Genomic DNA, 15,452 nt, shown 5'->3' with positions numbered 1-15,452 from the left:
ACGGTTTGGGTCTAAAGGCGAATGTACTTTGCCATTTCAGGTGAGAAGAGGTGTAAGACAGGGGTGCGCCCTGGCTCCTTTTCTATTTACTTTATTCACAAATGGCCTTGAAAAGGCCCTGTTGGAGGGAAGCCAGGATGTCCCCCAACTGCATCTGAATTCGGGAAATAGACTAATACCTGCACTGCTTTATGCGGATGATGCCGTAATCATGGCAAGGACCCCAATGGCATTGCAGAGGGCACTAGATTCCTACAATATTTTTATGGGAAACATTGACCTAAAGATAAATGCCACAAAAACATACGTGATGAATAGTGGAAGAGGTGGCAAGAAAAGGAAGGACTTATTTTTAAATGGGAGTAAATTGACAAATACCTCTACCTATCCATATTTAGGGATAGTAATAGATGACAAGGGTACATGGGGCCAAGCGATTAACACCAGGAAACTCCTATTTATGAGATCCACATCAGCCCTTGTCAACTTCTCACAAAAACTAGGTAAGAGGCCTCCAAATGAACTAATAAAGATCTATAAGGCTAAGTGTACAAGTGTAGCATTGTATGGGGCAGGGATTTGGGGCCACCGTACTGTATCTGTGATACAGAAAGTGGAAAATGCATTTTTTAGATATTTATTAGCCGTGCCCTGTTCCATTTCTACCTATATCTGTCATACTGAGCTAGGAGTTCCCTATATAACTGACATTATAAAAATCCAGCCAGTAATCCTGTGGCACGTATTTGGAAGTCACAAAGTAACAAACTTAATCAGTTGGTGTTGAAGGATGCTTTGAAGCTGGACCATTCTCTAGATATAGAATGGATAAGATATATAAGGGACTTCATGACAGACATAGGAAAACCTGAATATTTTTACAACCCAGAGTCAATCTCCGGTATCCCAGGGAAAGAATTCAAAAAACAGTGCTTGCAACATATGGAGAAGTTAAGATTTGTGAACGAGGTGATAAAACCTACTGTCCTCTCAAACCTTATGTTAACCTCCTCTTTTAGCATGCAACCGTACCTTCAAAACACCATAAATGGATACGACAGATTTGTTCGTACTCGCTTCAGGTTGAATATTTTTCACAGATTGGTCACCTTTCCAATGGTCAACGATTGGTCCAAAAACGTATCCACTTGCCCATGTGACAATTTATCTTTACAATCAACGATGCATGTCACCTTGTTTTGTAAATTTTACAATGACCTGAGGAGAAAGTGGATAGTGCCAATTTTAAAAATATGGGGCCTTCGACAATGTCGCCCAGCCTATATTGCCCTTCAACTTTTAGATAATGAATGCTTAACTATAAATGTCGCCTCTTTTTTAAAGAAAATAATCAAACGCCGGAATCAACCTGACTTGGATCTCACTGTTAATAATGATAGAGCGTCCCTTTAATGCTATTTACATGTATTGAAAATCTGAAGATGAATATTAATGCTCCGTAGTACAAATACAATTCATTGATTGAAGAGCTCCCAACAAAATAATGTACTGTATAACTGTTTTGTCTATCTCATTTTAAACATACTTTTAAATAATAGAAATGTTTTAAAATGTCCTTTTGTAATGGTCCCTGAAATATGGAAACCAAGAACTGTGTGATATTTGTATTAATGAACTTGTATGCTTTCATGGTTTTTATGAGACAAAAATCGAATAAAGCATATTCTTATCTTAACACTGGTGAAGAAATTCGCTTGGGCCCTCTTCAATCCTTGGTGGTAGGTGTTCATCTCCTTTTTATAAAGTTCCTTGTCAGCGGGCAAGTAGAGCTCTCGCCAAGCCCTTTCTGATCTTTGGCATTGTTGGATCATTTTCCTGAGCTCCTCATTAAACCAAGGAACAACCAAGGTTATGCATCTTATCATAGGGAAACAACTTGCCCATTTTTTAGTCTACTTCCATGCATTTCCTGAACTTCAAAGCCTCTGCAGTCCTTTTCTCCTCTCGTAGGCATGAACAAACCATCATACTAACAGAAACTAACAAAACTTCAGGAAATCTACAGACCAACCACATAGCTATGCAGTCCTCCCTCAACCAACAGCTGAGCTCCCTCTTGTCCAAGCTGCTTAGTCTCATTATTCCTCAAATGTGGTAACCTATGATTAATATTAACTACCACATCCTTTACTCAATGTCAAGAACTTGCTGTTCAAGCTCCTCAGTCCCACATCAACATGTTCCACCATTTTCTTGTGAAGCCCTATTCCAACAGTAATGGGAAGACATTTTTGCACTCACTGTAGCAAATGTGGCATAAAACAATCTCTTCTCCAAACGAGTTCCTTCTGCCAATGTCAGCTCAAATGCTGTGGAAAAAACAGACAAAATAAGTTGTGTAAAGCTCGAAAGACCCATTAACCCAAATAATATAATAAATAAGAAATGCATCCTAGCTGCATAGGCTTGAAAAACAATTGTGTGCCTTTGGGAAAAGACTAACAAAGACAACAGAATGGGACTCCCAAAATGGTTTGGAGGAAGAAATGGGGAGGACACAAAATGGACCAGAAAGGAGGTATTAGTCTAAAAGACTTCAGAAAGATCAAGATTGATAGAGGAAGACACAAGGAAAACACACTCTAGAATGTAAAGAAACCATCACTTGGAAGACAGAGGAGGAACAAGACCATACTGAATAGAAGAGGGGGTCGCCTGCCTCCAACAGCTCACCCTAAGAAGCATTTCTAGGCCTAAAGGAAAACATTTGCTTAGGGCAAAGGAGGCTAACATTGTTTTTTGCAAAATGAAGCTACTGCAAATAGAATTATACATCTATAATACATGCACTATTATTGGTGTAAAACCAACCACAATAATCAATGCTGCAATGAATATGTGGGGCCATCTTCAGGATCATGTCTTATTCAACAGAGTTCCTCTTGCCTCATCCAAACTTGACTTTAAACCACATTGTGAGGCTACATAGATAGGGGGCACGTCTAGCTAGTATACCAAATCTCAAGTACGTTCTGCCATGATTTATGCAAGGATTGCAGACCACTTTCAATGTCCACAAGTGGAGATTAGTTATTTCATCTGACGAGCCTAGTCTGGGGCCTGTGCAATAGTATGGGAGTGTTGTACATGCTTTGAACACGCATGAGATCTGTGTCTACTCCGTAATTACGTGGGGTACTTCCCCCCCCCCCCCACGTGCAGTATGTTAAGCTACTTAAGGAGAACTTTTCCTTTCTCAGCATTTTGTCCACTTATTGTATCTTGTAACTGTTTGTTTCTTCTGAGAACTCCTCGAGTCATATCAATGCCATATGCTCACTCATTTGCAAATTAGGTGTGAATTTACAGGCTCGTCAATTAGATGTGCCTCTTTCACTTCAAAGTTGTCTTGCAGACATGATTATTAGCCAAAGTCTATCAAACAATACTTGGTCATGATGATGATCCCATGCATTCAGTGCTTTGAGGGACCAAAATGTTAACTAATATTGATGATTTTATGACAATAGTTGTATATTGTAGGATTATGCCCTTTTTGTAAGGACATCCCCAAACATTTTACCTTTACCCTCCTGTTTTCTGAACACGTTTTGGTTGGCATTTAGGACTTTGCGCACTTTACCATTGCTAACCAGTGAGAAAGTGCTTGTGCTCTCTTTCCTACATGTACACAGGGCCTGTAAATTAAATACTACTAGTGGCCTGTAGCACTGATTGAGCTACCTACTTAAGCAGCCTTTTAAACATTTTGCAGGCCTGCCATTGCAGCTTGAGTGTGCTGTTTAAACTGCCATTTCGACCTGGCAAAATAAACCTTTTTCCAGGCCTAAACCTTCCTTTTTAATACATTTAAGTCATGTAAGGAAGGCCCTAAACAGCCTAAAGAGCAAGGTGCAGTGTATTTAAAGAGCTGGACATGTACTTTTAAGTTTTTCATGGCCTGGAGGGGGAACTATCAAATTTGTTTTTCACTACAGCAAGGCCTACTTCTCTGTTAAGATAACATTGGGTTAACTTATTACACATAATTAGTGATAACTTTTAATTGGGAACAGGTAGGAATGTAGAGTTTGGTGTCTGAATAATTGGAATTTAAAACACTCTTTATTAGGAAAGTGGGACTTTAATGAACAATTCTGAAAATTCAATTTTTAGACAGATGGCATTTTCTTGTCCGAATTATTTGGTGCCTGCAGCCTGTTTACTGGGTCACATGACTAGGTGTAGGTGGCAGTTGGTGTTTAAGTATTGCTCCCAGTGAGACAAGTGAGCATAGGTGTTGGTAGGATGGGTCATCTCTGACTTGATGAGGGGTAGGAGCAGTCACCTACCACACATCCACATCACAAAGGCTCTGCCTGGGGACACTCAAAAAGGGTTTGACACAAGTCTATTGTGACCCCAGACAGGTTGGCGCACAGCAGGGAGGTAGGACATTTCGACCTTCTCTGTGTGTGGAAACCTCCAAAACCATCTCCTACTTCAAAGCTAGCACCAGGTATAAATAGTGGACCCTCAGAACCAACTCTTCAGCACATCTCTGGACCTTTGGAAGACTCAGAAGGACTGATGTGCTGCTCTGCAAGAAGGATTGATACTCAATTTCACTGCTGCCTGAGTGAAGAGGACTGGGCCAGCATCTTGCCCCCAGGACAACCAGAGTGACTTCAAGGGCTAGTTGGCTGGCCTCCTGATCAGAGTCTCAGGGACAGAAAGGGCTCCATCTACCTTGAATCCAGCACTTGCACTCTTTCCAGGAGTATTGCCCCCCAAATGGTGCCACTCCAGTTCTGGAGCCTGGAAATGGGCCTGAAAGTGCTCTGCCAGCCCAGCTGGGGTCCCAACAGAACTGACACAATGCATCGCCTTGCAGACCCACATCCCAGCCCCGTAGCTCTTCAGAACCCCTGCTCCACAACGCATCCTCGGTGTGGGATCTCGCAATGATCCACACACCAGGATGTAAGATGTTCAGCGGGCCAAACTTGTACCTGGACCATGCCCATGCTCCAGCTCAGTCAGCCTGAACTTGTGACTTTGTCCCGGTACGAAGCAACCAGATAACCACAGTTTGCGCTTTGTGCTTTTATGCACAATTTTCACTTAAATCTTTAATACTGCATATCTCTGGTTCTACTGATTGGATTTTTGATATTTTAGTGTCAAATAATGTATTACATTGTATTCTGTTTTTCTAAATTGGTGTGTGTTTTTCCTTGTGCTGTATTTTCACTTTCTTACTGTTTGAAGAGCTGTATAAATACATAACACATTGCCATTAAATTAAGCTTGACTGCTTTGTGCCACATTACCTAAGGGCTATGGACAGGTTAATTTCGGGTAGGATTGTGACTTCACCCCTACATAAATTGTTGCTGCCGCTTGAGTAAGGTTTTACCCCCCTCAACCAGTAACCCAATTTCCAACATCTATGAATTGTTAAAATCTTTCTGGAACACTTTTATTTGATTGTAACCAATTGTTTTCATCTGTGATGCTGGGCGCTGGCACTTGTTTTCTGTATTTTTATCATCTCTGGATTTATTTATTCCATATTCACTTCAAACATATGGATCTTATTTTTCCAAACTATACTTTCTCTCAATGTATTTTTTTTGTTGAATTGACTAATTATATTTTGAGAACTATAACATGAAGTCAAATAACAGATCTAGATAAAGAAGAGAAGAAACTTCTTAACTTCAATTATCACCAATGATAATTGAATGCATTTACACCCATAGTGCCACAGAGATAAAGGTCTGCCCTATTCTTTTTAAGGTGATACCGTGTAGATCCTAGCGATCTGGTTCAAGAACATGCATGTCAGCACAATGTGATCCTATGAAATATCTGTCTGCCAAATGTACATGCAGACACTCATCTCTTTGAGACTGTGCTTAGTTACACCACTTTGGTCAAAGAGGCAGCTTGAAGATTATCCCTTGAAATCAAATATTGGCTAGATAGTATAGAAGCCGATATACCAATGGAAATGAAGACTGCATGGTGTGTATATGCTATTGAATACCAATACTGAATGGAGTAGAAGCGTCACTGGGCATTAAATACATAGTCATAGCGTCATAGTAAGCATTAAATACACCACCACTGAGTAAAGTAAATGAATGCAATCCTTCAATCTCAGAAATTACAAATTGCATTCCAGTCGATCATTTTTTGCCGCTGACACTCCAGACAAAGACCAGGTCTGGTTTGCTTATGAATTATTATGGCCCAACCCAAATTACCAAGCGAGATACCATATAGCTGGGAACACTAGCAAGCACCCTGTGGTTTCGGCCATTTTGGGTGTCATAAATGAGGCACAGCTTGAGTCTTATGGCTTAGTAAGCACAGGACCTATGTCTGAGGAGAGGTTGGTCCCATGCCTTGATTACTTACAAGAGGCTGAGGTTAATGGAAGCATTCCAGCCATCAATTTTTTTCTAAGGGAAATGTCTAAAGTGGGTATGTTGATAAAAAAACCAAAGGAGAACAGATTATCTCTCTCTCAACAAAAGCAATGTGGGGAAGCATTCACAACAATAATTAATCATTGTATAGCACTACTGCAGTATCTCAGGTAAGCTTATATGTACCATTATTCCCACAAAATGCCAACACAAATTATTTGACAAAATAAGGAGGAACAGTAAGGGAAAGGTCTAAAGTTGGACCTTACGGCAGGAGTAGGGGGTCTGACCCCCTAATAAATATACTAAGATATATATATATATATATATATACATATATACATATATATATATATACACACACACACACAATAATACATGTTTAGCTACTTTAAAAAGTATCTATTTGAGTAGGATGCATTCTTTGAGTGGCTATATTGTATGAACAGGAACCAAAAACAATCAGGGTAGTGCAAAATACTCTAAATGCTACAATGAAGAAAGTACTGCATATGTGATTTTTTTCAAGCCCCTGAAGCCGCCTGAAAAAATCAGCGTCCTGCTGCTATACTCACATCCATTCACAGACTCCTTGGCCATGGCCACCACCAGTTTGGAGTGACTGGCAATCTTCTCCCCACAGCTCACAGCTTCTTCAACCAGCTTCTCAACCGGGAACACTTTACTAACAAGACCTGGCAAGAAATAGCAACACAATGGTTATAGCAAAGGAGGAGGACAAGCAGCTTTTATAATTCCATGGTCTCTTTTCTAGACCAACAGTGAGTAAAGGCAGCGTATGATGTGACAAGTATAGGATTACATGCGCTTCATCCAAAACTAGGAAGCACAAAGAACAGTAAGTATCATTATAGAAACAGTTGGAGTTTGTCAAATCATGATAGAGGTGCACTGCTGGAGCTTTATGTGGGCCTCAGTGCTGTATCACTACCAGGCGGTGCAAGTCCAGAATCAGTTGCATTAAAATGTGTGTTGAAATGAGTTGGTCAATAGTGAGTGCTCTAGAAAACTCATGTATGAGTCCCATTATTGGAACAACATGGCGTGCTGCAGGTCCTTCAGCACAATGACTGAGCAGTGTGTGGAGCTTGGTACAAAAAAGTTCGCAACATACAACCACTGCCTCACCTCTCGCTTCATTCTCCCAGAAGTTCTACCCAGAGAAATGGATATCTGAAAACAAAAATTTCCCTTGGATATCTAAATAACCAGGAGCAAATTATTCACACATTATACTTTCTCACCCAAATCACAGATATGAAAAAAACAGAGAGCAGAAGAATAGAAGCCCAAACAATGAACTCAGCAAAATAGCCACCAATATGAATCAATACAAAATGTATTAAAAATTATACAGTAGAAAATCGTTTCACATAAAATAATTTGCATAAATGCACAATGTACATAAACAATAAATTAAAATTTATATCCCATAAAGAAAACAATTGCATACACTAGTATGCTACTTCTGTAGATAAAAAGTACAAAAAATATGGATGAACCAAACCCCTCGAGAGAAAGCACCAGACACTTAAATTTGTCATAGATTTAAACACATTCGTAAAGAGAAAACGTTGACTGGAACTTGATACTCGTTCCTCAATAAGTATCTATTGAACCATTCACACACCGAATTGTGTATAAAGTTGCATCAACGCATTTCGATGGCAATAACAAATTTAAAACATCTTTTTCAAGACTTGATAATTCTCTCAATGCAATATATCAACATTTGCAAGCATGTATCCTGTGTGTAGAAAGCACAAATCAGTTTTCCTATGAAAAGACATGATCATAACATTAACAAATTAAAATAAACAGTTGCCTAACAATGATGTCACTCACCCCCTTCTCTTTCTTAATCCCTCTATTTATTTCAATCAAGATATCCCTTAAAATATAATGCATACAGTTTATTGAGTGGGCATAAACCTAGAAAACCAGGCAAGTTTATAAAAAAGAAAGAATAATCAAGTGATGAGTCAGGAGATAAAAGCATAAATTACAAGAGGAGCACAAACAATACAAGGGCTCACATTCCCACAAACATCCACTGATTACTTTTTTATTATGATTTTAGGTATTATAAAAAGCAGCCACATCTTTCTACTAATGTATATTAAACATATCTTAGCAACCTATATAATAGGTAGGGCTGCCTGACCACTTTATATAGTTTATATTGGCCACATTATTCTTTCTGTATAATCATATACCTGTTAAATCAAATGGATTACCTGTTATTTTATATTAAACCAGTAATTCAAATGCAAGATTTGATGATTTTTTTTTGTGTATCCCTGTCCCGACTGAAGGGGCTTTTTTAACCACCACCTAAGAGAACAGACCCGTCTTTAAAACACTCTACACCAAGTAGAGAGAGAGGTCATGGAGCATACTCATACTTTTTTCCTATCCTTGTTCCACGTATATTACTTCATAAGGGACATAACGCCTCCAAAGTTAGTTAAAAAGATATTTCATTACGTGTTCCACTCGTAATAGTGTCTCTATAAGATAATACAAAAGAAAAAAAAAGCTCTGTAAGTCCTTCCTACCCAGATGTGTATACGATAAATCCGCTAAAAAGACGTACATCTCTACACCTACCGGAAAGGTAATGCTAAGGAGTATCGTTAAAATAGTTCCTGGATTTAAACAAAGCCTTCAGTTAATATCCTTCGTATCATCAGCCTTAATCTTATCGGTAGGGACCCGTCCTCTTCTTAGCTGCTAAAATTGTTAATTTACGCCCTTCATTAATTGGGCCTGTTTAAAGAAAAGGGGAGCAAACACGGACAATGTATTAATTAAATATGTAACGTCCATGGTTCCAATATAAGAAGCAACCTCCTAATGGACCCTACTACGACCAAAGGCTAATCTCAACGTATCCCCCGCTTATGTCCTGTGCGGTCCGATATCGTGAAGGATTCATATAACACTCAGCGAAGAACCATTAATGTGTGAGAAATTGCTACCACTATATATAATTGCCAAAAGGAGATAAATTAAGATAAATTAAGACTAATTGCTCACTGGACGTACCCACAACGCCACGCGTCTAATCTGACCTAATCACCGAGGATACTAGCTCTTCTCATATTGCCCCGGAAGTAGATACTATCAGATTCATTACCTTACGCTGTACTGCCTCGACTAACCCGGAAGTATATCCCGAAGATGCCTGTTTCTGTTTATTTTCCATCTAGACAAACCCTAGCAGTCGTAGGTATTGTAGGGAAGTACTTATCACTCAGAACCTCAGAAACCTTGGCAGAGAGGAACAGATGAGAACTACCCACCCCAGGACTTTCTCAAAACCAGAAATCAGATACTGGATGAAGAGGCAGAGGAACTCCCTATTATTAATCTATCACAGAAATGTCTAACTATAGCAGAAAAGGAAGTGCTGCGTAGAGGTTTTAGCTTTGCACCAACTGCTCCCTTGAACAAATTTTAGTTAGAGAAAGACTTGCGTTCTTTTTTTTAGGAAGATTAGGCTTCAAACATTTTTGGGGAAAATAGAACATATCGACCTGCTTCAAGCCGAAATCGACCTTTACCCCTGTATTGGAGGAAGTCTTTGAGAAGGTTGTGGAGATAGAAATCAAAAAGATACTAGCTGTTGAATCTAATAGATTCTCCCCACTTAGTCAGATGGATATTAATGATTGACTAATGGAGAAAGAGGATTGTTCATCTGTATTAAGTCCTAACAACTTGGTTGGAATTGATACTGGGAGAAAGGTGCGTTTATCTGTATTGACCCCTAACCATTACGTCGGAGGTGACACTGGAGGAGTAAATCCTACCAACTGTAGAATCATTAGCTGGAATATTGCGGGCCTAAGGTCCAAAAGAGACGATCTAAAGTGGCTAGATTTTATAAGAACATATGATATAATTGCTTTCCAGGAAACATGGGTTAGGGGGGACAATTTTTGGATGGATGGTTTTGGTTCTTATTTCTTACCTGCTCGCCCTACCCCAGCGGGAAGCGCAAAGGGTGGCCTTCTGTTTCTTTTTTCTTTGAGGGGGATCTATAAAAAGGATTGAGTCAGACTCTTTTAATTGTTTGATAGTAGAAGTGAGTAACCCAAACTACCCGAAGCTACTTTGTGTGAATTTTTATAATTCTGGGGAGAATGATTTTATGAACCAACATTTGAGTAACCTGAAACTCTTTTTAGAAGACTACAGGGTAAAGCAATCCACTTCTTATAATTTACTGCTTATGGGTGATTTTAATATACAATTGTGTGATTTGCACTGCCTAATTGATGACTATCATGGTTATAATTTTGCGCCGACCCCCCACTTTGAACATTCCGCGCGGGGTGAGGGCCTAGAGTCCCTCTTGACCGAAGCCAACCTTTTTGAACCCGGCTTTGCTAATAATCTTGAGCGGTGCCCCACGTTTAAATCCAAGGCCAGAGATACCATCATTATATATTCTTGTCTCCCATGCCATTAGATAAGGTAGTTTTTTAAAGTGCCCGGGAGTCATCTTTTAGCGTCCATAATCCTGTTATTCTGGAACTAGATAAAAGTTGTGGCTTGTTGGGCTATGGAAGAAAGAACTTGGCTCCTAGTAGCGTGGTTACCTGTGATCAGGGGAGAAGGCTTCGATGGTCTAAAGTTTTGCCTGACATTTTTTTACTGACTTGTGCGAGAAAAGTAAAGGGAACATTACAGTATGTGCTGACCCCTCTAGTGCTCAGGATGCTGTACTTAGAGCATTTGATGGTATCTGTAGGCAGATAGCACGTGATTTAACCGTCAATATTAAACAAAGAGCCACACGAGGTATAAGATGGTTTGATGATAATTGTTCACGCGCTCACAGTACCCTAACTTTAGCACTGAAAAATTTACCTTGTGATAGGGCTTTGGTAGTAAACCTGCGGAAACAGTATAAGACAGCTGTCCATAATCAGAAAGCAGAGATTAAGGCTGAGGCGTGGCACGCGTTATTATCTGTTGAGGTGCTAAAGGACAGTTCAAAATTCTGGGCAATTATTAATACCCCTTTTTTTCCAGGTGTGGATAATGAGGTACAGGTATGTAACATCACAGAGGCCCAGAGGTTGTCCCATTTTGAGGAAATGTATGCCTCTAATGAGGCACTGGACATGTCCCCTAGGCCATTACCTAACCAAATTACAGCACCACTCGTATTTTTTGAGGAGGACATTGAGAAAGCTATAAGGGAGACCTCTAGCAACAAGGCTCCTGGCCCAGACTGCGTACCTGCAGACCTTTATAAAAGTGAACCCAAATTCTGGGCGAAAATCCTGGCCCATATCTTTAACGCTTGTGGTTCACTAGGGTTCCCTGCATGTTGGTCGCAATCGATTATTATACCGGTTTTTAAAAAGGGCCAGAGAGGGGATCCGCGGTGCTATAGACCGATATCCCTGATCGACTCTTCAGTTAAAATATTAGGAAAGGTGATTTTACCAAAAATCACAGACTGGGCTACTGAGAAGAAGATCCTATCTAATTTACAATATGGGTTTACAAAAGGCAGAAGCACCTTGGACCAGTGCCTTAACCTGTATTTATTAATAAGTAAATATACTATGGCTAAAGAAGGATGTCTGAGGATGGCATTTATGGACCTATCCTCAGCGTTTGACCTGGTTAACAGGTCAAAGCTATGGAATATTTTGCTGGATAAAGGTCTTGATCCATGTTTAGTGTATTTTTGGGCTGATCTTCATCAAGACCTTACTGCTTCGGTTAGGATCTACCAGGATGGTAAACGTACAAGAACTTTTAAATCAGGCAGGGGCGTCCGTCAGGGGTGCATTCTGGTGCCCCAGCTTTTTACACTTTACATTAATGACCTGGACAAGACTCTAGTGGAGGCGTCCCCGGATAGTCCGCGTGTAGGAGACTGTCCTATTCCGGTTCTTCTATACGTGGACGATGCTGTTCTCTTAGCACGTACTGCGGTAGGCCTCCAGCAGCTTCTAGACGCTTTTGGGGCCTATATGCAGTCTCTGGATTTGGTAGTAAATAATGGAAAGTCCCACATTATGTCATTTGGTACTAGAGTAAGAAAATCTGAATCTTTTTATTGTAATGCGGTGGAAGTGACTTCGGTCTCTTCTTTTACTTATTTAGGAGTTCTTTTTGACGATAGGTCCTCCTGGATACCCCAACACATTTTTGTAAAAAATGCAATCATCCGATCTTCCTCAGGTCTATTAGGGTTTGCACAACGGCTGGGGGCTAGACCTATTGAGGGAATATTAAAAATATACAGAGCAAAGTGCCTGGCGATTGCGGCCTATGGCTTCTCTATATGGGGATTCAAAGAGCAGGTTGGGGTTCAGATAGCGGAAAATAAATTTTTGCGAAGCCTTTTGTCTGTACCACAATCTACCCCGACTTTTTCTATACACCAGGAATTGGGGCTAGGCTATGTTTCTGATAACCTGAGTATAGCTCCGATGATCTGTTGGCTCAAAATCTGGCTAAATCCTGAATTAACTTTGAATCACCAGATCATGCGGGATTGTGTTACATTAGATAACTCTAATACAATTAAGTGGTTGTCATATGTTAGACGTATGCTAGCTAAAATAGGGCGGCTGAATTATTTGAAGCTCCCGAAATGATCCAGAAGGAGAATGTGCCTTGGGTAAAAATGAATTTTAGGAATTTATTGATGTTGGAACGGGAAGAACAGGAGTTGCGTAAACCCTTGGTTAGGGCCCATTTTTTAATAAAAACTAATATTTTTACTGAACCTTATTTGGTATCAGTAAATAAGCCTTTCCATTGCTGGCTCCAAACTAGGTTTTGTTTCAACTTGATCCCATTTTTATTAGGTGATTTCCAGGGGTGGTGTAAACCTGAGGACGCAGAACCCTGTCAATGTGACAACTATTCACCCCAGGATACTTTACATTTTATGATGTTTTGTCACTTTTATACAGATATTCGTACGCAGTATTTAATTCATATCCTGATAGGAAAGGGTTTTTTGCAGGTCTGACCAGCGTTACTTTATCTGCAGACGCTGAACAATCCCAGGGACACTTTTAGTATTGCGTGTTTCCTTGTTGCTGCTGTGAGGCTCAAGAAAAACAGAAAATTGTTGATGAATACTGTCTAAGTCCTATTGTTATTATATATGCAAATCAAAAAGCTTGAGAATTTTTGATATAATGAATTGCACAAGAGTGATTGTTTTATATATTTTGTCTAAATGCTTTTATCATTGCACGTGTATGTTGTGCATTGTACTTTTATGATTTTAATTAATCAAATAAAGTGGATTGATTGATTGACTGATTGAATCTGATAGTATCTACTTCCGGGGAAATATGAGAAGAGCTAGTATCTTCGGTGATTAGATCAGATTAGACGCGTGGCGTTGTGGGTACGTCCAGTGCGCAATTAGTCTTAATTTATCTTAGTTTATCTTGTTTTGGCAATTATATATAGTGGTAGCAATTTCTCACACATTAATGGTTATTCGCTGAGTGTTACGTGAATCCTTCACGATATCGGACCGCACAGGAGGTAAGCGGGGGATACGTTGAGATTAGCCTTTGGTAGTAGTAGGGTCCATTAGGAGGTTACTTCTTATATTGAAACCGTGGACGTTAAATATTTAATTAATACATTGTCCGTGTTTGTTCCTTTTTTCTTTAAACAGGCCCAATTAATGAAGGGCATAAATTAACAATTTTAGCAGCTAAGAAGAGGACGCGTCCCTACCGATAAGATTAAGGCCGATGATAAAAAGGATATTAACTGAAGGCTTTGTTTAAATCCAGGAACTATTATAACAATACTCCTTATCATTACCTTTCCGGTAGCTTTCCAGTAGGTGTAGAAATGTGCGCCTTTTTAGCGGATTTATCGTATACATATCTGGGTAGGAAGGACTTATAGAGCGTTTGTTTTTCTTTTGTATTATCTTATAGAGACACTATTACAAGCGCAACACGTAATGAAGTAATATACGTGGAACAAGGATAGGAAAAAGGTATGAGTATGCTCCTTGACCTCTCTCTCTACTTTTATAAAGAGCGGTGTAGAATGTTTTAAAGATGGGTCTGTTCTCTTAGGTGGTGGTTAAAAAAGCCCCTTCAGTCGAGACAGCGATACCAAAAAATGTCATTAAATCTTGAATTAGAATTGCTTGTTTAATATAAAATAACAGGTAATCCATTTGATGTAACAGGTATATGATTATACAGAAAGAATAACGTGGCCACTATAAACTATATAAAGTGGTCAGGCAGCCCTACCTATTATATAGGTTGCTAAGATATGTTTAATATACATTAGTAGAAAGATATGGCTGCTTTGTATCATACCTAAAATCATAATAAAAAAGAAATCAGTGGATGTTTGTTTGTGGGAATGGGAGTCCTTGTATTGTTTGTACTCCTTTTGTAATTTATGCTTTTATCTCCTGACTCATCACTTGATATTTCTTTCTTTTTTTATAAACTTTCCTGTTTTTCTATGTTTATGCCCACTCAATAAGCTTTATGCATTATATTTAAAGGGATATCTTGAATGAAATAAATAGAGGGATTAAGAAAGAGAAGGGGGTGAGTTACATAATTGTTAGGCAACTGTTAATTTATATTTGTTAATGTGGTGATCATGTCTTTTCGTAGGAAAACTGATGTGTGCTTTCCACACAGGATATATGCTTGCAAAAGTTGATATATTGCATTGAGAGAATCAAAGTCTTGAAAAAGATGGTTTAAATTTGTTATTGCCATCGAAACACGTCGACGCAACTTTATACATAATTCGGTGTTTGACTGGTTCAATAGATACTTATTGGGGAACGGGTATAAAGTTCCAGTCAACGTTTTCTCTGTACGAAAGTGTTTAAATCTATGACAAACTTAAGTGTCTAGTGTTTTCTCTCGGGGGGTTTGGTGCATCCATATTTTTTGTACTTTTTATCTACAGAAGTAGCATACTAGTGTATGCAATTGTTTTCTTTATGGGAGATAATTTTTAATGTATTGTTTATGTACATTGTGCATT

At 39.2% G+C, this 15,452-nt stretch overlaps 1 protein-coding gene across 1 annotated transcript in view; it reads right to left on the bottom strand.

The window, feature by feature from the left end:
- The window catches only part of ECHS1 (enoyl-CoA hydratase, short chain 1), a 235,982-nt gene that overhangs the window by 46,819 nt on the left and 173,711 nt on the right, over nucleotides 1-15,452 (bottom strand). The window contains exons 6-7 of the mRNA XM_085607904.1: nucleotides 6,974-7,093; nucleotides 2,263-2,330 (exon numbers count right to left, since the gene is read on the bottom strand). Of these exons, the coding sequence (XP_085464030.1) occupies nucleotides 2,263-2,330; nucleotides 6,974-7,093 (188 nt within the window). The remainder of the gene's footprint in view (nucleotides 1-2,262; nucleotides 2,331-6,973; nucleotides 7,094-15,452) is intronic.

Source organism: Triturus cristatus, chromosome 1_2 (genome assembly GCF_964204655.1).
Source record: "Triturus cristatus chromosome 1_2, aTriCri1.1, whole genome shotgun sequence".
NCBI lineage: Eukaryota > Metazoa > Chordata > Amphibia > Caudata > Salamandridae > Triturus > Triturus cristatus.
Note: the sequence above shows the minus strand (reverse complement) of the source record. Positions and strands in the feature narration are given on the sequence as shown.